The sequence below is a fragment of the Suncus etruscus genome, chromosome 10 (genome assembly GCF_024139225.1).
Source record: "Suncus etruscus isolate mSunEtr1 chromosome 10, mSunEtr1.pri.cur, whole genome shotgun sequence".
NCBI classification, from domain to species: domain Eukaryota; kingdom Metazoa; phylum Chordata; class Mammalia; order Eulipotyphla; family Soricidae; genus Suncus; species Suncus etruscus.
Window position 1 is genome coordinate 82,051,792 of NC_064857.1, and position 23,589 is coordinate 82,075,380.

General features: G+C 39.0%; 1 protein-coding gene across 1 annotated transcript in view; it reads left to right on the forward strand.

Annotated features, from left to right (window-relative positions):
• The window catches only part of SKOR2 (SKI family transcriptional corepressor 2), a 57,319-nt gene that overhangs the window by 28,170 nt on the left and 5,560 nt on the right, over positions 1-23,589 (forward strand). The window contains exons 6-7 of the mRNA XM_049781507.1: positions 4,486-4,553; positions 13,806-13,871. Of these exons, the coding sequence (XP_049637464.1) occupies positions 4,486-4,553; positions 13,806-13,868 (131 nt within the window). The 3' untranslated portion in view covers positions 13,869-13,871. The remainder of the gene's footprint in view (positions 1-4,485; positions 4,554-13,805; positions 13,872-23,589) is intronic.

Consider the following 23,589-nt stretch of genomic DNA (forward strand, 5'->3'; position numbering starts at 1 on the left):
GAACCATTTTTTACATGTAGTATGAGCCTTTTTAGGTTAATCTATAGATGTACTCCTAATTTGAATATTAAATGTTCTCTAAATTTAGGAATGATGGAGAAAACTCAGAATGCTGAAGCTTATGCTTTGCATGCTAGAGTCCCAAGTTCATTCCCCTGCATTACCTGCTCAAGAGGTAATTCCTGAGCATCTCCAGGAGTGAACAGTAAGCACCGAAGTGGAAGTAGCCCCTGAGCACTGTGGTGTGGGGGCCCCAAACTAGACAAAAACAAAATAAAATTTCTCTCACTTTAGGAGATGGCCATCATTGGAGCACAATATTTGCACATATGTAAGGTAAATTCCTGAAAAAATTCTGCTTAAGTAGTATGAAATAATTTAAGAAAATAATTTCAAGTTTATTTCTAGAAAATTTGGGATCTGTTATGTTTAGTAAAGATTAAATCTTTGTTAGCAAGATTGGAAAGAAAGTGTTCCAAAAGTAAAAATATGAGTAATAAAAAGAGAGAATAAAGTACTCTTTTCCTTTTATTTTATACTAGGGACATCACATGCTAGCCAAATGTCTTTTGGCCATTTTTATATCTTGTGAATAACAATTATGTTTTATCTTCATATTTCTTTGATGTGTTAAATTTTTTTAAGTTTTTATATACTAAAATAATAATCCTTTTTTTGTTTCATTTGAAGGGTATACCCACCAGTGCTCAGGGGTTACTTCTGTCTTTGTGCTTGTTATTCCCTGTAGGTTTAGGGAAATCATATGGGATGCCAGGGATTGAACTTGCATCAGCCGCATGTGACACTGTACTACCTCTCAAAACCTTAAAATATTTTTTGTCATGCTGCAAATATTTTTTAGCTGTGTTAGTTACTTTTAAATGTTGGCAATAGTATTGTGTTTAATGTACCTTAACCCATTTTCTTTTTTGTTTTTGTTTTTGTTTTTGTTTTTGGGCCACACCCAGCATTGCTCAGGAGTTACTCCTGGCTGTCTGCTCAGAAATAGCTCTTGGCAGGCACGGGGGACCATATGGAACACCGGGATTTGAACCAACCACCTTTGATCCTGGATCGGCTGCCTGCAAGGCAAACACCGCTGTGCTATCTCTCCAGGCCCCCTTAACCCATTTTCATATCAAACTTTAAATTTGGGAGGCTGCAGAGACAGTACAAAGGCTTTGGTACTTGCCTTGCATGTATTACACCCCTATTGGGTAGTTGGCACCATATATAGTACCTTGAGCACTATTGGGGTGACCCTTAAGCGCAGAGACAGAAGTAAACCCTGATCACCTTTAAGTGTGATCCAAAGACCAAAACCAAGCAAATTGAATTTTTTTGTCTTATAAAATCTATCAGTATTTCTTTTTTAGATTTTCATCATCAATACTCTTCACCATCTCAGTCTCTTAAAAATAGCCATCATATTTTTCTAACACTTTAACAGTATCTTCTTTGGGGCATTTCAAGTTCAAGAATTGTACCAAGTGCCCCCTCACAGAGTAATGAGCATGAATAGTTCTCAATGTTTCCTCAGAATTGCCCCTAGATAGTACCTCCTCCAAAGTCAGAACCTTTGGAAATTGTGGCAAGGAACCCCAAGAATAGTTCAACTTAGTGATACCTGTCTGTCCTAATCCATCTGTTACCTTCTGCTCAGAGGCACCTTAGAACTCTTATGGGATAGAGACCCTGAGATATTTGCCTCACAGTTAGGGCCTTTGTTTGGGATGTGCTCTGAGGCCAGGACACAAGCCAGTTTTCCTGGAGGCATTCCAGGCAGTTATGGTTAACAGCCTTCAACCAGGCAATTGCAGAAAGCTGGTTTGTAGGTTGCCCTGAATCCTGTCCATGTGCTTGAACCCTCCTCTAAGGCATGAAACAGTGACTAAGAGTGCCAGTCTCACCCATAACTATTCATAAGTGTAAGCTGAAAGTATTCAACCCCTTTTCCATCACAGCATGTTAGGGTCCAGCCATACCATAAGGTCTTAAAGAACCTGAGAATGTGGACCCTCATCCTTGTTTGTTCAAAAAACTGAGTCCCAAAAAGGGTGCATTGCTAGAGGTAAGCAGAGTGCTGAAGGGAGCACAATGAAAGGAAATTTAAGTTGATCAGGAAGCAACAGGAAAAGCAGAATGAATCCCCAGGAAGAGATAATATTTGAATAGAACTTTGGGGAAAAAAATAAAAGTAAGGTGTTTATAATAACAGGTTAGCAAACAAAACAGGGACGGACACACAGAAGTATGTGTGAAACATGGGGTGCAGTCAGTAAGGGATGGTGTAGAGCCCCCACTGCCTCTGCTGCAGTCATTCAGCCCTTCTCCCCTTTCCATTGGCTAGAAAGGTTCTCTATACCTCTGCTCAAGCACCTCTGCTCATGGCCTTTCTCACTAAATCCAGAGATGACTAAAGAATGGGTCTTCTGGGGTCAGAGCACAGTGGGTAGGGCATTTGCCTCGTAATCAGCTAACTCACTTTTGATCCCATATGTTGTCCTGAGCCTGCCAGGAATAATTTCTGAATGTAGAGCCAAGAGTAAACCCTGAGCACTACTGGGTGTGGGCCCAAAACAAAAACAAAAATAAAATAATAATAATAATAATAAATAATAATAATAATAAAATATTTTTTAAAAAATGAAGCATAAAACTGCAGAGAGAGCTCAAAAAATTGGGGCACAGGCTTTGCATACAGGAGGACTGAGTTTGATTCTAAGAACCATGAGAGTGACTTAGAATCCCCCAGCACTGGATCAGGATTATTTCCTGAGCATCACTGGGTATGGCAAATAACTAAACAAAAAAAATAAAATTAAAATATAAGAGGCAAAACTATAGCTATAATGAAATGATTGCTGGCTTCTGAGCATGGAACTCAGGGAGGGAGAAAGGAAAGAGGATTTTTAGGGCACTGACAATACTGCGTGTGGTATATGAAGGATACACGTCATGCATGGATTTGTCCAAACCCATCGACTACACAATGCAGCCTATGAGCCCTGGGCTAAGCCCATGTCTTGGGATGAAAAGGATGTGTCAGTTTAGGCTTATGAGTTGAACCCATGTAGGTTCCATACTTGTGCCATCTCAGGGAGAGGGGCAGGGAAGATGCAGAAACATTAAGTACTTTCCTCTCAGTTATTGCTGTGAACTTAAAACTGTACTAGAAAGTCCTTGTAAATAAATGTCTAAAGTGGCATATTTGGGGTTGGGAAGAAATTGAAATAGTGTAGAAAGGCAGACGTGAACGAGAAATGGAAAGAAGTATGTCATGAATGTCAAAGCATCCAGAAACTCACAAGTGCAAAGGGCCTCCTGCCTTGAAAGCAATTGACATCCAGCACAGGCTTGAAAGCACAGGTAAAGGGGATTTGGAAAGGTAGAGATTGAAGCCAGGTGGTTTAGTTGGGAAACTGATCTAGGGAGAGGCGTGAGCACTGAGGAGGTGACAATGGCAAAGAGAGGAGTGGATGGAGATGAATCTGCACTAGCAGCAGAGGTGAAAGAAAGGAAGGAAGAAGCCAGGGTGGCCAAGTTTCCAGCTTCCCCTGTTGCCCCGGTTATCTACCACAGATGCAATATGAAATCAACTTACCTTCTCATTGGAAGCAAACAAAAAAAATCAGTTGAAAGGAGCAAAGTCCACACTTATACACCAATCCCATGAGAAGATGCAGCTGCATGACCTGCACTAGGAAGTGGTTCCCTTTCAGAGGCAGTGAAATCCCAAAGGCACGATGGACAATGGCAAGGATAACTTTTCAGAATTGCATCTCTTAGTTCCTCTTCCTAACTGATACAAAGTCTGTAGAATGGAAACAGGCCCAGGAGGACCATAAAAGAAAGTGAACATAAAGGGAGAGAGAATGCAGGTGGAAAGTCAGACCAGAGGCTCTCTATCACACCCACCAACAGTTAAAAAGAAGCTGCAGGGCAGTCAGGCACCTGTTCCCCAAAAGGCAAACTTTGCATAGGGATCCAGGTCTTTCTTCTGTGAGCAGCTCTTTCTTTTCTTTTCCTTTTTTCTGGTTGAGGGTGAGTGAACCAGGTGAGTAACCAGCATGCAAGGCAAGCACCCTAACCTTGAACTATCCTTCAGCCAGATCAGCTCTTTCTTGTGCCATCCCCTCACTCATACTTGACTTTTAGGGAGATCAGGAGCTTTAGGTCCCAGAGTGGGTGAAAATGTCCAAGAAGGGGGTCTCACTGACATCCCTTCTTGGATCTCCTGCAAGAAGGCTTCTACTAGGTAACTTGGAGACTCTGCTAAATAGACGTAAACCTCATTCCAAAAGAATTTACTGCCTATGCTTACTAAACTATAGGCTAGTATTCCTACAAACAGAACTATATACTTACAAAATATCCCGAGGGGGACGAGAGGGGTTTCAATGGGGCTGTCAGCTTTTTACTAACTTACATAAAAGTCAAATAAACATTTTAATCCTTTTTATTTCTTTTCCTTTCTCCTACCAGATAATTTTCAAGATCAGATGAAAAGGGAACTAGCCTACCGAGAAGAAATGGTGCAACAGTTACAAATTGTAAGACACATTTCCCCTTAAAATGAAGCAACTTTCTGGGCTTGTTTTCGAGTCATTCAATACATATGAAACTGTGTTTGCTGTGAAATCCATTGGTCCACTTGCCTCTCAGCTGGCTTAGATGCTAATTATCAAGAGATTTACTTAGACACAAAATAAACAGATGTGTCAGTACATTCTCTCTAAATGTAACTACCTACCATGTGTTAATAGACAGATGTGTGAATGTTTCTGTGGGCAAACAAAAAACCAGAGGTACCTGTTATTGTCTTCTACTACATGAGCTGTGGGTGCAGAAGTGGAACATGCTAGAAAATCCAGTGAGGGGCAATTGTATTCTATCTGTCCTTCTTTTCACTACCCAAGACCTGAGTCAGGTTGCTCACTGTCAATAACATTAGCAACTATATATAATTTAGTATAAACACAGTCAACCAATCATATTCACATGGAGGAAAATGAGAAAAAAAACAGTATTTTCAAATGAGGTGTGACCTGTGACATCCTAATGAATGTTGAAAAGTTATCATGCCTGAGACCTTTTGATACAGAAACATGGAAAAAGAAAGAGGTCTGATAAGGTCTCTAGATTTGCTCTCTTTGGTTACTGTTTTTCTGAATTTCTTAACCACTGACCCCAGGCATACCCATCTGCTTTCGTTCATTAGTACTTTTATCTTTTGTTTTGTTTTGTTTTAGTTCATTATTACTTTTAAAGATGTTGAGGGAAGTGGATATTGTTCCATATTTGTACAATACTTTATTTATTTGTTTTAATTTTTGTTAGGGAGGGTGGAGTAGACCTTACCCAGAAGTGTTGAGGGGCTATTCTTAACTCTGTGCTTGGGGATCACTCCTGGTAGTGCTCAGAGGACTATATGCCGTGCCAGAGAAAGTGTAAGCCCCTTACCTATTTGTTACTGGCCCTTGAGTCACTTGCAATATTTTTAGTCACCTTGATAGATTTCCACTGACTTTGTGGGGAATTCTCAGCTCCATGATTCATTTGGCTTGCTGTATATTATTAAGCCAAGTCTTACCAACAAACTGTAGCTCTGTGTTTTCTAGAAAGGTAGGTCTCTAGCTTTCTGTCAAGATTCTTTTGGAAAGAGAGTTGTTAGTGCTCTCCTTTCCACTTAGGAGAAATCATGCTGGTATTCATAGAATCTGCTGAGAGTTCTCTGTAAAATAATCAGATAAGACTGAATTTTACTCCATTCTGAGAATTCTGATAGGAATGTAGCTTGTCCCTCATCACAGTTTTGCTAAGGATTTCTTTGATCTCAAGTGCTAGGCTCACAACTCAGCTCTGATAATCATCTGAATATAAGATGCCTCTTATAAAAAAACATCTTTCTTCTTGTTTTGATTTTGCTAGCACTCATTTTATTCTGAAGTTTACTAGTGAGTAAAAGGATTTTCTGAGGAGATTGATGACTAATCCCCACCAGAGTTCAAATGAAAAATGTATCTGCTCTTCTTTGGGTTTGATACCTAGGTAATAAGATATACTCATCTCTTGCTGGGCATATAGACTTATAATCTTCTTCTAAGATTCTAAAAGGTTGCCACACATGCAGTCAAAAATTCATGTTATCGGGGCCAGAGTGATAGCACATTGGTAGTGCATGCGACTGACCCAGGTTGGACCTGGGTTTGATCCCTGGCATCCCATATGGTCCCCTAAGCCAGGAGCAATTTCTGAGTTCATAGCCAGGAGTAATCCCTGAGCACCAATAGGTATGCCCCCCACCAAACAAAACAAAACAAAACAAAAAAACGAGTGATATCAGGGGAGTGCTGAGTATAGAAAAACAGGTATTTGGAAAGAAGAGAAGTATTTATTTCATGAAGTTTCCCTGTTTAAGTGTTTAAGTCACTTATATAGTATTAATGTCTTTATACCTGATTTTTTTAGTAGAAGAGGGAATGATATGGCATCCTTGTAATAAGCAGAAATTATCGATAGAAAAGGAGGGTTATGTTACATGTAAAATGCAAATGGGTATTGTTAAGCATTTTTATTATGCTGTGTTGCACTTATTCACCTTGACGAGTGCTATACAGTCTTTCCTCTTGATTCTACACTACATCTGATCACAAATTCAGTTCTTTGGGAGAAGCTAGAATTTTGATCCCAACCCTATAGGTATCACCTAATTTCCAAAATCCACAAAAGCTCATCTGGGTTAACACTATCAATTGGTGAAGCAGATGTGATTAGTCCTTCCTATTGCTTCCTCTTCCCATGTTCCTTACCAGAAGGTACCTTGTGATTGCATACTGCTTCATGCACCAAGAACCGTTTCTTCCATCAAGTAGCTCTCAACAAACAAGTTGAATGAGTCATTTATGGGGCCCCTCATTCAGCTCTGACAGTCTCATTTATCAGCCTTAGAATCCTTTTTTCCTTTTCCGCATTTGCCAAGAGTGGTCCTAATTTCTTCAAGTGTTCTTTTGCACTCTGTAACTACCATCCAAACTCCTACAGGAAGTCATTGCAGTGTTTATGGAGAACCTATTACTGTGCTGCCTTTGTAACTAACTAGCTTCAAGATCTGTGATTTTTATTTCAAGACTTGTCCCTATTGTTTCTTGTGTAGTTCCTCAACCCAATGACCCTTTAGAGAGTCTAACTTATAGCTCTGTAGATACAATGTGTAATAAAACGTACAGGCAAGGAGCCAGAGCAATAGCACAGCGAGGAGGATGTTTGCCTTGTACAAAGCCAACTCGGGACTAACCCAGGGTTTGGTCCACAGCCTTCTATATGATCCCCCAAGCCTGCCAGGAGTAATTTCTGAGTGTAGAACTACCACCAGGTGTGGCCCCCAAAACAAATAAACAAAAAGTACAGGCAAGTCATGTTTGGATATACACAGTCAGACACACACACACACACACACACACACACACACACAATTGCCAATTTAATGGCAATACTCCTTCTCAAAGTAGCACATAGAAGTATTTAAGTTTACCCAGGAAGTTGGATATATGATTTTGGAGATAGAACTTATGTTCATATAATGCCATTGGCTTTAGGATTGAGACAGTGGACTCAAAGTCACACAGACAGAAATCTGGTCTCTTATTTAGTTTGTTGTTAAAGTGCCTGCTGGTGTTGGGGGAGCAGGGTTCTTAAGAAAATTCTAAAAATTACCAAGAAATCACTAGGTATCACAAATATTGATTTTTCTCAATAATTTTAGTTGAATGATCTAATTTGTCAGTAAATATGGCTATATGCATTGCTCCCTTAGAACAAAACAACCCACACAAAATTATCTTATTATTTTATATTTAAAGTTTACAGACTATCTATTACAGAAGAGTCACTTACCAGGCATTTTGTTTCCTTTAGATGAAATAAAAACCCACCCTATCCTGCAATCATGGAGAATTCAAATATATTAAAACCATCATATTTTATAACAATTCCCATAGATCCACAGTGCATTTATTCTATGCAGTTACACGATGTTCTTATTCAAAAGTTTATATTGGGAGCATCTTGGGTGCCATTGCCATTGAAGGAAAACTTATGAATTTCTTTGGTGCTTCCATTTTTTTGATTCCCTGCTGACTATAATTTCTGCACCATCACTTCCTTCTCCAGTTTGTTACAAAGTTGTGATGACTATAGCATTGAATGATTGAGTCTTTGTGCATTTATATATGAATCTGCACTTATCTCAATATGAGATTTAAAGCATATAGAGTTTATTTAACATTTATATATGAAATAGAAGCTAAATTTTTTCAAAAGAACTTAAAATTAAATTCAGCCATACTTAGTCATGCTTGTTCAAAGTACATCTCTTGCCCCTGCCTTAAGTTTTCAAATGTTTAGAATATCTTCATTATAGAGCCAGGTTTATTTACAAGAGCAAAGAAATGTATTCTTATTACTAGAACCAAATTCAAAAGATTCAAAACCTAAGAAGCTAATGAAAATGTTATTATGTGTAATAAAGAGCACTTTTTTTTCATTCACTGGCAAATTGTGATACTGGAGAAAATGTATTCAACTTTGGAAGCATAGTTCATTATTTCTTAGGTTAAAAAGTTGAAGACCTCGACTTAGTGGTTTAATGTTCACAATATTGCAAATGTTAAAAGATTCCTCTTTGGAGAGTCGCTCTCAACAGCACTTAAGGGTTCACGTACTGTCAGGAATTGGACTTGGGACCTTTACAGGTAAAGCATGAGCCCAGGGCTAAAATAAATTTATTGTAGACAGGAGAGTTAGTTCAGCAGGTAAGGCACATGCTTTTATGCAGTGGATCTGGGTTCATCCTTGGCACCACTGCCAGCAGCAAGTAAGCTCAAGTTGATAAGAGTAAACCCTGAGGGACCTGGTGCAAGGGTAAGGGGTTTGCCTTGCCTGTGCTAACCTTGAACAGACTGCAGTTCAATCCCCTGGCGTCTCATATGGCCCCCCAAGCCAGGAGTGATTTCTGAGCTCATTGCCAGGAATAACCCCTGAGCATCACCGAATGTGGCCCAAATGCAAAAACAAAAAAAAAAAAAAAGTAAACCCTGAGCACAGAGATAGGAATACAGCCCTAAGCACAAACAGATGTGACCCAATCCCCAACCCTCTCCCCCCCAAAAAGTTCTTGATGAAGATATTTTAACCTTTTGTTAAAGTTTTTTCCTCAAGGAGGGGCCGGAGAGAAAACACAGCGGTAGGGCTTTTGCTTTGCATGCTGCTGATCCAGAACAGACCTTGGTCCAATTCCCGTCATCCCATACGGTTCCTGAGCCAGGAGTGATTTCTGAGTGCATAGCCAGGAGTAATCCCTGAGCATCATTGGGTGTGACCCAAAACCCTCCTATAAATCTTTTCCACCAAGGAATGGAATATGACTAACAACATAACCTTAATGTTAAACTTAATAACTTTAGTTGAATGATTTAATTTGTCATGATGACCTTAATAACCTTTTTATTTTGTTGTTTATTTGTTTTTGGTTGGTTTTGGGATCGCACCCAGCTATGCTCAGGGTTTTCTCTTGACTCTGTAATCAGGGATCACTCCTAGTGGAGATTTGGGGATCATACACAATGTGTAGAAAGAACCAGGTCTGTTGTTGTGTACAAGACAAAGTCTTAGCACTGTCTGAGCTCTCCAGCCCCTTTGTTATTAATTTCCAAATTAGTTTTTAAACATGTGCATGTGGAGGCCAGTCACTAGGGTGGGTTTCTTGAAGGTTTCTAGTTCTTGAAGGACATCAGAAAGCGGCAACAGAGAGCACATGCTAAGTGGCTAGACCCAAAGGCACAGCCCTTAAATTTGCAGGATTGAGACCAAGAGGCAGGCACAGATGGAAAAAATGAGCTAGTCCTGAAGTGCCCTCTACTGTTTTCTCTAGAAAGTTGCAGTCACATGCAGTCAGGGGAAAGTTCTTCATTAAAAGACTCAATTAAAATGTCCAATCAATGGGTTCAATACTAATGTTTGGCTCACTGTGGACTTGTAGAAAGCATCAGACCACTTCCATATGGTGAGGGCACAGCGCTGTCTTGCAGTGAGAGGGGAAGGCTTTCTCGTGACTGCAGTAGTGGCCAGCGGCTTGGTCTTGACATAGGAATGATGTAGTATTTATTAGAATGAGCTTTCTACAGTCTCAATCCAGACAACTTTTAAAATATGGTTCACATAATTTTTAAAAGTAAAACAATTACTGGGCTTTCTTTTTTTCCTTCCTTTTCTTCTCTTCCTTCCCTTCCGTCCCTTTCTTTCTTCCTTCCTTCCTTCCTTCTTTCCTTCCTTCCTTCCTTCCTTCCATTCTTCCTTCCTTTATTTTTTGGTGCCACTACTCCTAGCTCTCAGGGATCCCTCCTAGAAGGGCTCCAGGGGACATATGTTGTGCTGGGAGGCAAACCAGAGTCCACAAGGCAAGTGCCCTACCCACTGTATGATCACTCCAGCTTCTAAGTATTGCACTTTATTTAAACACCATTTAAATGGTTATTCATAATGTAGTTGCTTCTTTTTCCCACAATGATAGTTTGAAATGACCACTCTGGATAAGAATTGGGTTGTTCAAATGAGATAAGGAAGTGTTACTGGTTTTGAACTCTGTTGTTTCACAAAAGATTTTTGTAAATTATAGGACTTGCTGCAAATCTGAACTTGGATGAAAGTGGCATTAACAGTGGCATTAACAGAGATAGACTGATGGGTGCCTGTTGGTCCCTTGGCAGTTTTTGAGACGTCTGGCCATGCAACTTGGTTCTATTGTTTTCTTACTTTTCTCCTAATGTCTGCACTCAGGTTAACTCTCTTAGCATAACTAGGTTCTCTTTGTCAATAAGACTCCAATGTGCTTACTAAATTAGAACTAACTAAATAATTTAGATGTCACATTAAAAACTTTGAAGGGTTTTGTGGGTGTTTTTTATACTTTTGTTGTTATTTGATTAATGTCAATCTTGATGATGTTCAAGATGTTTTAAATGAAAAAAAGGAAAGCCTTTATTAATTATAATCTATGAGATGTATGTAGAATAATTATCCTTAATGGAAACTTTAGGATCAGAATTTCTAAGCTGAGGAATATTTTCTGGTGTCTTTGTAAATCCAATACTGCATTTCATAGGATTTGAAATTGAAAAAAAGGCACATAACTTGATATATCATAACAAAGTTTCAACTATTATTGTTAAGGTACATCAATTATAATGCAGACAATTTCAGAAATGTTAAGATGGAAGAGGAAAAGGCACATTTTAGAATCAACAAAACAGTCATTTCCATGAATAAGTGGGCCTTATGCATGGGAAGGGGTTTGTCTTGTGGACAGAGTTCTTTACTTATTCTTTTATTCATTGAGCATGACTGTGTCTTAAAGATATATGATTTGGGGAGTATACCCAACTGTGCTCAGGGCTTATTCCTGACTCTGTGTTCAGGGATCACTCCTGACAGGCTTGGAGGATCATATGTGGTACCATCTATCAAACCCAGGCCAGCCATGTGCAAGGCAAACACTCTACTGTACTACCCCTCTCCCTCAAGATACATAAATTTTAACTCACAACAATTTGCTCTTTTGTCTTTGTTGTTCTTGGTTTCAGTCTAACTTAAATGAAATAAACACAGCAGTCATGGCTTGAATGGGGATAATTTTTCACCCAGAGTTAAATTCCAATTTGAAGGCTTAGGTATAAAATGGGCTTATTTAGAAATGTCTTTATTCCTGAGTCCTTTCTCTCTTTTTCCCTATCACCTTCCCATCTTAATGAAACACTACATTGTTGGTTCTGATCAAAAGAAAAGAGAAAAAAAGTGGACATTGTGGCTTAGATCTGAAAGTATTGCCCTTCGGCAATTTTCTTGGAATGAAGAGAGTAGTTTGCTGGCGTTGATGACCTGACCTGTGCTGATATTAGTTGACTAGGCAAAATACAGATACTTACTATATCCTTGTGGTGGCTGAACATATTTTTTCCAGTCATGCCTTTACCCCAAGGTTCACATCATTTTTGTGTCTTATCCTGAACACTAGAATTTCATTCAAGGCTCTATTGTATTGTGAATCTAAAGAGGGGGGGAGAGAGAGAGAGGAGAGAGAGAGAGAGAGAGAGAGAGAGAGAGAGAGAGAGAGAGAGAGAGAGAGAGAGAGAGATGAGAGATGAGAGATGAGAGATGAGAGATGTGATCTGTGTGTTTGGGACATGCTGCAGTATACACCACAATGGAAAATCAGGATTCCAGTGATTCTGTTCATAGCAGGTGTTGCATAACCTTGAGTGAAAAGAAGCTGTAATTAGAGTAGGTTCCTCTATACATGGCTTGTCATCATTATCTAGCCGACCGCAGCTCAAGCCTTCACAGAGGAGATTAGGACCCTGAACTTTTTATGGCACTATCTGAGTCATTCATTTTAGTGCTGCTACCAGTGCCCCTTAGCTGATGCATTTCGATCAAAACATCCTTATGGTGGTTATGAACCAAAAAAAAAGCAGCAGTTCTTTGAGTTCACTTTTTCCATTAAAAAGACTATTTGATTCAATGGGCTAGTTATTATGGCAAAATGGCTCTGTTCTTAGTCTCTAGAATCATTATAGATTCTACTTTGTTTACACTCACAAAGGTTTTTATTTATGAACTGATAGATCAGGAATAAAAAACATAAATATGCTGAAAGTATATGTAACTATCTTCAAAAACACTTCCTCTCTGAAATAAATGAAGTTTATTTTCCTTGTTGCTTTTATAGATTATGATACATAGTTCATGATACATTTTAGAAGTCTGAAAAATACATGTTCTTTTGAATATAATATCCATTTAAATCTTTATAGTCTTGAGTTTATCTCTGTAATAATGAAGGCCAGGAACACTATGATAGACTACTTTAAAGGATTAGTGTAGAAGCCAATATCGATAATACATGTTGTTCAATTTCAACCATTTGAATTTTCTAACAAAAAAGCAGCCTATTAATTGTCATAAGATTTCAGTTGAAGCCCAATAGTGAAAAGTACTTTTCGAGTTTATCCAGGTAGAATTCCCAGGAGGCCTATTTTTCATGCCATGCAATTATTTCTGATGTTTCTTAGTAGTTATTGGGAAATTACCCAGAGCAATAGTTTGTATTTAGTTAGTTCATCTTTTTCTAATTTACAGTGATAACATATTTCACCATTCTTAATTAAATGAGAGATTATGTTTGAACTTGTCTGTAGCCACATTCTTCTTTTGTGACCTTGGAACATGTATTTGTAATACCATAAATTAGTTTTTGCACCTAAAAATAAATATGTTATATTGCTAAGTACAATTCTTTAAAAAATTGTGTTTACTTTTTTCAGTGAAATGCACCTCAGAGACTGTGGAATCAGTCTATTTAACTGTCAATAGCAATCTGTGTGACCACCAATTCTGTAGCAGATTTATTTTTTTTTGTTTGTTTGTTTGCTTATTTGTTTGGTTTTGGTTTGGGGCCACACCCAGTAGTGCTCAGGGGTTACTCCTGGATCTGCACTCAGAAATTACTCTTGGCAGGCTCGGCGGACCATATGTGATGCTGGGGAAATTAAACCCAGGTCTGCTGCATGAAACACAAGTGCCCTACCCACTGTGCTATAGCTCCAGCTCCCCCCAGATTTGCTTTTTAGCTTGGGATTTTTGTCTGTTACCCAGAAGCCTAGTCAAGCTGGTTAGACATGAACAAAGGTCTCCATTGCACCTGTCTCCAAATGTTGCTTACCTGGAAAGATTTGTTTTTTATTTTGCAGATTCCCTATGCAGCAAGCTTGATCAGGAAAGAAAAACTGGGTGCCCATCTCAGCAAGAGCTAAAAGGTGAGCTCCTCAGTGAACAGATGTGGACCTTAACTCTCTGAGTTGTTATTGTGTGGCCAGGTTCATTCTCGATAGATTTTAATAGGCAGCGCAAGGGATAAGTAAAATTTCCTTCTATGTTAACCCTTTATGCTGATGAATTCTGCTATGTCTGGACATGGGACTTCTGAAATAAATTATTAAATATGTCTTGTAATTCAGTGGATAAGTCCTGAAACTAGGGAGATTCTTTATATATTCTGCAGCTATCTCTCCATTTCTTTTGAGGTTTTTCTGGTCTTCCTGGTTTTACCTAATAACCAAGTTAAGGTCCTTCTAAAAACTAGAAGTCTCAGCATCAGACTTGTTGTATATCATGCTCTTAGTCTCTCCTTTTCTTTCAAAACATTTTCCTGAAATCAAACTTACAGTGAGTTACCAGCAGGGAATAAAATTAACAATTTGCAGCCTGAGAAACGTTTGAGAAGTTCTGTTCCACGAAGAATAATTATGCTTTCCCTGAACCAATCATAGTTTTTCAAAGACTCAAGTCAGATTCAAGGCTATATCTGCAACAACAATCTAAAAGACAAGCATTTTAACTCTTTTTTATTTTTCAAGTTTATTATGCTTCAAAATAAGTATGAGCTATTTTGCATAATTTTTATTTTTTAATAATATTTTCTTTAAACACCTTGATTACAAACATGATTGTGGTTGGGTTTCTGTCATGTAAAGAACACCCCCCAGTGCAGTATTCCCCTCACCAATGTCCCAAATCTCCCTCCTCCCCACCCCACCCCTGCCTGTACTCTAGACAGGCTTTCTATTTCTCTCATTCATTCTCATTGTTAGGATAGTTCTCAATGTAGTTATTTATCTAACTAAATTCAGCATTTTAACTCCTAAGGAAAGGAAGAAAGTGAAAATTCAATGATGATGTTTAGAACATACCTAAACACTTCTACAATTAAAGGAATACAAAAACTAGGCCAATATTGTCTTTGTAACAATATGTTTAGGATAACTTAGCAATTCAAATTACTAAATCAGGAAAAGCTCTGATATAACATTATACAAGCAACTAGAATTATAGTCATTTATCAGTCTGGTCCATGCCCATCACAAGGATTCTTACCATATCTTCTTTCTGGAGCATATTCCCTTGAAGTAGTTTATTGGCTATAGGAATTTTGTGTAATAGAGGCTCATAGTCCTTTTATTTCTTCATGCTTCACTTCTGCATATAACTAACCACCATGTATAGACAACAATCCTCTTCCTTAGTGCCATCATCTTTATTGGTGATAATCTTCAGTATTCATCCTAAATGGCAATGATTCTATCAGATTTCATCAGGAATTCCAAACTCTTTTCAATTATTATCTTGTTATCTGTAGACTTTCCCTTAATTTTATAACCCAGGGGACAGAGACACAAAGAAGAAGCTTCATATCCATGTTACAAAGATAGAGATTTTAGAGCTCCTGACTTCAGGACTAATGATTATCTTGCCCCATGCATGTTTCTGGTCCTCTGAACAGTTGTTCCTGCAATCGAGAGGTTCAGATAATAAGTAATTTTTCTCATGAAAGTCGTATGTAAGTGACCTATGCAGTGGTTCCATTCTATATTCAAGGCTTCTATTTTTAGTTGTTTGCTTATTTTTGGTGGGGAGCTGCAAGGGTTTAAAGTCAAGGCTTCATAGATGCAAGGCATGCACTTACCATATCAGCCTCAGTTAATATAAAATATATTTTAACTTTATTTTTATTTTATTTTTTACAAAGCAAACATTTTTTAATACTTTAAACAATTTTGACAGAAGTTCTAAAGAACAATTTCATGACAAAACCTCCAGCAAGCAACAAAATAATCTATTATTTAAATTACTTCTCTTATTAAGATGACTTTATTCTATGAAACTAAACAATACATTAGTTAGGCAGGTCTATTCTCTTAGCAAGAATAAAAGGATGGAATGAGTCACTTTTTTTTTTGTTCTGTAAGCATCTAAGCTAAGCTGTCATAATTGAAATAATTCAATTATTATCTTCAATAATTCAATTTTAGCTTATTTTATTATCTTATCTTCAAGAGCAGGTGTGAAACATGTTATCAGTTCCTAAAACACCTTGCAATAGAGAGTTTAGTATTTACTGTAACATGTTACAATTTAACATGTACCAAGCCCACAGCAAGTACTCAGGAAGTCTTCCCTTTAAACCTGACAGAGTGCAGTTTAAAGTAACTTGGTTAGAAAAAATGTACAGAGGAACAGTAGACAGACATACTTTCTTTATTTTTATAATAAACCAAGTATGCCCCAGAATCATAACTCAGAACATTGATATAGTCAAGGCAAGGATAATTAAAATAAGTGCTGAGAGCCAGAGAGATAGTAAGGGGGTTGAGACATGTGGCAGACAGATGAGTCAAACACATGGTTTGATCCCACACAACACATGGTCTCTGACAAGAGCAACCCCAGAGAATAGAACACAAGCCCCAGAACTGCAGAATGTAGCCCAAAATACCCCAAAATTAAATTTTCAAAAATATAATTACTGTATTTTCTGGCATATGAGGCAACAGGGTGTATATTTCAACTCCCTACTTTTCCTGTTAAAATATAGGGTTTGGGCTATATTCGCTGTATGAAACTACCTCTCTTTTAACGCACACCAAATGGAAATTAAAAAAAACTTAAGAGGAGGGGTCAGAGAGATAGCATGGAGGTAGGGTGTTTGCCTTGCATGCAGAAGGATGGTGGTTCGAATCCAGGCTTTCCATATGGTCCCCTAAGCCTGCCAGGAGCAATTTTTTAGCATGGAGCCAGGAGTAATCCCTAAGTGCTGCCGGGTGTGACCCAAAAACCAAATAAATAAATAATAAACTTAAGAGAAAAAGAGTAGAACCCTCAAAGTTAACAGTATATGTCTAATAAAGCTAGACTTTGGAGTGTCAACAATCATTTTATATTTGTCATTTGTAGTGAGTGACTGTGATTTTTAAATTATGATTTCCATTGAGAGCAGGGAGAGGGGGCTCCTCCAAGAGCAGCTGGCTGCTCTGGGGTGCAGTGATTAATAGGATGGCTAGAGGGAGATAGAGATAGAGTGCCTCCTTTGTGTCCCATAAAAGTTGAACAGAGCCTGCACTGGAAAGCTATATACCAGCAATGGCACCCGGCAGCTGGATGGGATGCAGTGCTCAGTAACTGAAAGATTAATCAGGACAAACAGAGAACTGAGTGATGACGCCTGGCAGCTGGATGGGATGCAGCAGTAAGAGGGGGGCAGATCACTCATTCCTGAAGCTGGAGTAAGTTTCAGCATACCGTATACCATCATATAAGACAACCCCAAACTTTTAAGAAGTTTTTCATGGGTTAAAAAGTCATCTTAAGCCACCGAACTCTGCTGGATCTCAGATGCCAGCACCCTTCTGCCTCTCTACTCTGCTGTCCTGCATTTTCGGCCTGATTTCACCCTTGGTGCAGCTCATCAGCCAGCCTGCTTTCCTGTGAGCTTTCCGGGGAGTCTGCCTTCCCGTGAGCCTTCCGTGGAGGTGAGTCGACACGCCCAGAAAGGGAGGAGCCACTGAACTTCGCTGGATCTCAGATGCCAGCACCCTTCTGCCTCTCTACTCTGCTGTCCTGCATTTTCGGCCTGATTTCACCCTTGGTGCGGCTCATCAGCCAGCCTGCCTTCCTGTGAACTTTCCGGGGAGTCTGCCTTCCCGTGAGCCTTCCGTGGAGGTGAGTCGACAGGCCCAGAAAGGGAGGAGCCACTGAACTTCGCTGGATCTCAGATGCCAGCACCGTTCTGCCTCTCTACTCTGCTGTCCTGCATTTTTGGCCTGATTTCATCCTGGGTGCGGCCCATCTGCCAGCCTGCGTTCCTGTGAGCCTTCCGTGGAGGTGAGTCGACACGCCCAGAAAGGGAGAAGCCAGAGGAGCACGGTTGCTCCGCTCCCCTTCGCGACGGTGCACAGCATTTAGCCAATGAATACAATCACAACACGTAGAAAAACACGCAGTACTAGTGTGACAATGGGGAAACAACATGGGCCAGTGCCAGACATAGAGAATGAAGATGGCAACTCTGATGACTTGAACATGATCAACCACCTAGTCAGTCTCTCAGATAAGGAGTTTAGAGTTGCAATATGGAACATGTTCAAAGAACTCAAACAAAGTATAGAAGAGAAAACTAAAAAGAATCAGGAGAATATGAAGATAGAAATGAGAAAACTCCAAATGGAAATTTCAGATCAAATAACAGGTCTGAGAAACTCAGTAGATGAATTGAAGAAAAACATGTTTGAGATTTCCCACAGGTTAACAGCAGCTGAGGATAGAATCAGTACACTGGAAGATGAGATGCATAACAATTACATACAGCAGAAGAAATTGGAAAAAAGCCTCAAAGCAAATGATCAAACAATGGAAAAATTACTCAAAGAATGGGAACAGATGAAAATAGAAGTCTATGATAAGCTCAACAGAAACAACTTAAGAATCATTGGAGTCCCAGAGACTCAGGAAGAAAATCTCCGGGAAGAATCAACAGTCAAGAACATCATTAAAGAGAAACTACCAGAGATAATGAATACATGTGATCAAATCCTGCATGCCCGAAGAGTGCCAACTAAAAGAGACCCCAGAAAAAACACCCCAAGACACATCCTAGTCACAATGACGAATCCCATAGATAGAGACAGAATTCTGAAAGCAGCAAGATCGAAAAGAGAAATTACATTTAAGGGAACATCCTTGAGATTTACTGCAGACCTGTCACCAGAAACACTCAAGGCCAGAAGGCAGTGGTGGGACATAGTGACAAAACTCAATGAAATAAATGCTTCGCCTAGAATACTGCACCCAGCAAAACTCACTTTTAGGTTTGAAGGAACAATACATAGTTTCACAGACAAACAACAGCTCAAAAACTTCACAGACTCAAAACCATTCTTAAAAGAAAAACTGAACGGCATACTTTAAGACAAGGCTTACCAACAGACACACCAAACTTTAATATAAAGATGGCACTAACTCCCAGGACAATTCTTTCTCTCAATGTCAATGGACTAAATGCACCAGTTAAGAGGCACAGAGTGGCTAAATGGATCAAAAAACTCAATCCAACCTTCTGCTGCCTACAAGAAACGCACCTGAATAGTCAGAACAAACATAGACTCAAAATAAAAGGCTGGAGGAAAATCATCTAAGCAAACAACACCCAAAAAAAAGCAGGAGTGGCCATATTAATATCAGATGATGCAAACTTTATACTTAGGAAAGTAGTAAGGGACAAAGATGGACATTTTGTATTAATCAAGGGATATGTACAGCAGGAAGAAATCACCCTCCTAAACATATATGCACCGAATGAGGGGCCAGCAAAATATTTAATACAACTGTTGACAAATCTGAAAAATAATAGCAATAACAACACAATAATTGTGGGAGACCTCAACACGGCATTGTCAACACTAGACAGGTCAACCAGACTGAAACCCAACAAGAATATACTAGACCTGAGGAGAGAAATGGAAGTAAGAGGCCTAGTAGATATATACAGGACACTCCACCCCCAGAAGCCTGGATACACATTTTTCTCTAATGTACATGGGACATTCTCTAGGATAGACTACATGTTAGCACACAAAACATATCTCCATAATATCAAGAGGATAGAAATTTTGCAGGCTGCCTTTGCTGACCACAAAGCCCTGAAATTATATATAAACTACAAAGGGACACAGAAGAAAAATTTTAACACCTGGAAGTTAAATAGCCTCATACTGAATAATCAGTGGGTCCGAGATGAAATCAAAGAGGAAATCAAAACCTTCCTGAAAACAAATGACAATGGAGACACAATTTATCAGAACCTATGGGACACAGCAAAAGCAGTACTGAGAGGAAAATTTATAGCTTTGCAAGCACACATCAGGAAAGAAGAAGGGGCATACCTGAATAGCTTAATGACGCAGCTCATAGAATTAGAAAGTGCTCAACAAAAGGATCCAAAAATAGGGAGGCAGAAGGAAATAACAAAGCTGAGAGCAGAAATCAATGAAGTGGAAACCAGAAAAACCATCCAAAAGATCAACGAAAGCAGAAGTTGGTTCTTTGAAAAAATAAACAAGATTGATAGACCACTGGCAAAACTAACAAAGAAAGAAAGAGAGAGAAACTTGATAACTCGTATTAGGAATGAAAAAGGAGAGATCACTACTGATATGGTAGAGATTCAAAGGGTAATCAGAAACTACTTTGAGAAACTCTATGCCACTAAAAATGAAAACCTGGAAGAAATGGATAAATTTTTGGAATCTTATAATCTTCCACGATTGAATGAAGAGGATGTAGCATATCTAAACGCACCCATTACTATTGAGGAAATTAAGAAAGTAATCAAATGTCTGCCCAAAAACAAAAGCCCAGGCCCAGATGGATTTACTAATGAATTCTTTCAAAACTTTCAAGAGGAACTACTACCAATCTTGGCAAGACTCTTTTATGAAATTGAAAAAACAGGAAAACTTCCAAATAGCTTTTATGAAGCCAACATTACCTTGATACCTAAACCAGACAGAGATGCTACGAAAAAAGAAAATTACAGACCAATATCGCTGATGAATGCAGATGCAAAGATCTTCAACAAAATCCTGGCAAATAGGATTCAATGCCTCATTAAGAAGATCATCCACTACGATCAAGTAGGTTTCATTCCAGGAATGCAAGGCTGGTTTAACATCCGTAAATCTATCAACATAATACACAACATCAACAGCAAGAAAAATAAAAATCACATGATCATATCAATCGACGCAGAGAAAGCATTTGACAAGGTCCAACACCCATTCTTGATCAAAACTCTCAGCAAGATGGGAATGGAGGGAACCTTTCTCAATATAGTTAAGGCCATCTACCACAAGCCAGAGGCAAATATTGTCCTCAATGGAGAAAAACTGAAAGCCTTTCCTCTAAATTCTGGCACAAGACAAGGCTGTCCTCTCTCACCACTCCTATTCAACATAGCACTGGAAGTACTCGCTATAGCGATTAGGCAAGAAAAGGATATCAAGGGAATCCAGATAGGAAAGGAAGAAGTCAAGCTCTCACTGTTTGCAGATGACATGATACTCTACTTAGAAAACCCCAAAGACTCTATCAAAAAGCTTCTAGAAACAATAGACTCATATAGCAAGGTGGCAGGCTACAAAATTAACACACAAAAATCAATGGCCTTCCTATACACCAATACTAATAAGGAAGAAATGGACATTAAGAAAACAACTCCATTCACTATAGTGTCACACAAACTCAAATATCTTGGAATCAACTTGACTAAAAATGTGAAGGACCTATACAAGGAAAACTATAAAACTCTGCTCCAAGAAATAAGAGAGGACACGTGGAAATGGAAGCATATACCCTGCTCATGGATTGGCAGGATTAACATCATTAAAATGGCAATACTCCCCAAAGCACTGTACAGATTTAATGCGATCCCCCTAAAGATACCCATGACATTCTTCAAAGAAGTGGACCAGGCACTTTTGAAATTTATTTGGAACAATAAACACCCTCGAATAGCTAAAGCAATCATTGGGAAAAAGAATATGGGAGGAATTACTTTCCCCAACTTTAAACTTTACTACAAAGCAATAGTTATCAAAACAGCATGGTATTGGAATAAAGACAGGCCCTCAGATCAGTGGAATAAGCTTGAATACTCAGAGAATGTTCCCCAGACATACAATCATCTAATTTTTGATAAAGGAGCAAAAAATCCTAAATGGAACAAAGAAAGCCTCTTCAACAAGTGGTGTTGGCAAAACTGGGTAGCCACTTGCAAAAAATTGAACTTAGACCCCCAGCTAACATCATGTACGAAGGTAAAATCCAAATGGATTAAAGACCTCGATATCAGCCCCAAAACCATAAGATATATAGAACAATACGTAGGTAAAACACTCCAGGACATTGAGGCTAAAGGCATCTTCAAGGAAGAAACTGCTCTCTCCAAGCAAGTGAAAGCAGAAATTAACAGATGGGAATATATTAAGCTGAGAAGCTTCTGCACCTCAAAGGAAATAGTGCCCAAGATACAAGAGCCACCCACTGAGTGGGAGAAACTATTCACCCAATACCCATCAGATAAGGGGCTAATCTCCAAAATATACAAGGCACTGACAGAACTTTACAAGAAAAAAACATCTAATCCCATCAAAAAATGGGGAGAAGAAATGAACAGACACTTTGACAAAGAAGAAATACAGATGGCCAAAAGACACATGAAAAAGTGCTCCACATCACTAATCATCAGGGAGATGCAAATCAAAACAACGATGAGATACCACCTCACACCACAGAGAATGGCACACATCACAAAGAATGAGAATAAACAGTGTTGGCGGGGATGTGGAGAGAAAGGAACTCTTATCCACTGCTGGTGGGAATGCCGTCTAGTTCAACCTTTATGGAAAGCGATATGGAGATTCCTCCAAAAACTGGAAATCGAGCTCCCATACGATCCAGCTATACCACTCCTAGGAATATACCCTAGGAACACAAAAATACAATACAAAAACCCCTTCCTTACACCTATATTCATTGCAGCACTATTTACCATAGCAAGACTCTGGAAACAACCAAGATGCCCTTCAACAGACGAATGGCTAAAGAAACTGTGGTACATATACACAATGGAATATTATGCAGCTGTCAGGAGAGATGAAGTCATGAAATTTTCCTATACATGGATGTACACGGAATCTATTATGCTGAGTGAAATAAGTCAGAGAGAGAGAGAAAAACGCAGAATGGTCTCACACATTTATGGGTTTTAAGAAAAATGAAAGACATTCTTGCAATAATAACTTTCAGACACAAAAGAGAAAAGAGCTGGAAGTTCCAGCTCACCTCAGGAAGCTCATCACAAAGAGTGATGAGTTTAGTTGGATAAATAACTACATTTTGAACTGTCCTAATAATGAGAATGTATGAGGGAAATTGAGAACCTGTTTAGAGTACAGGCGGGGGTCGGGTGGGGAGGAGGGAGACTTGGGACATTGGTGATGGGAATGTTGCACTGGTGATGGGTGGTGTTAAAAAAAAAAAAGTCATCTTATATGCCACAAAATAAACACAGATGCATGATAGTTTGTAAGAGTTCATTCACTTTCTCTCAAATCAGAGAGTGTCTTAGGTTATTCTTTAAATAATCTTCTCATTAAAATATAAAATACATTCAAGAAAGTCTAAAATCGGGATCAAAGAGATAGCGTAGCAGTAGGGCATTTGCCTTGTACTCAGCCAATCCAGGACAGATGGTGGTTCGAGGACAGGTGGTGGTTCGAATCCCAGCATCCCATACGGTCCCCTGTGCCTGCCAGGAGTAATTTCTGAGTGCAGAGCCAGGAGTAACCATTGAGCGCCACTGGGTGTAACCAAAAAATAACAAAGGAAGGAAGTAAGGAAGGAAGGAAGGAAGGATGTAAGGAAGGAAGGAAGGAAGGAAGGAAGGAAGGAAGGAAGGAAGGAAGGAAGGAAGGAAGGAAGGAGAAAGCAAAAGTCTAAAATCACTAAGACATACAAATTATGAAGACTGCACATAAAAACTTAATGAACTTTTACAAGTTGAACTCACTTGGTTTCCAACAATCTGACTACTACTTTATATCGCAGCCCATTTACTCTCCATCCCAACAGAGAGTAGTTTTT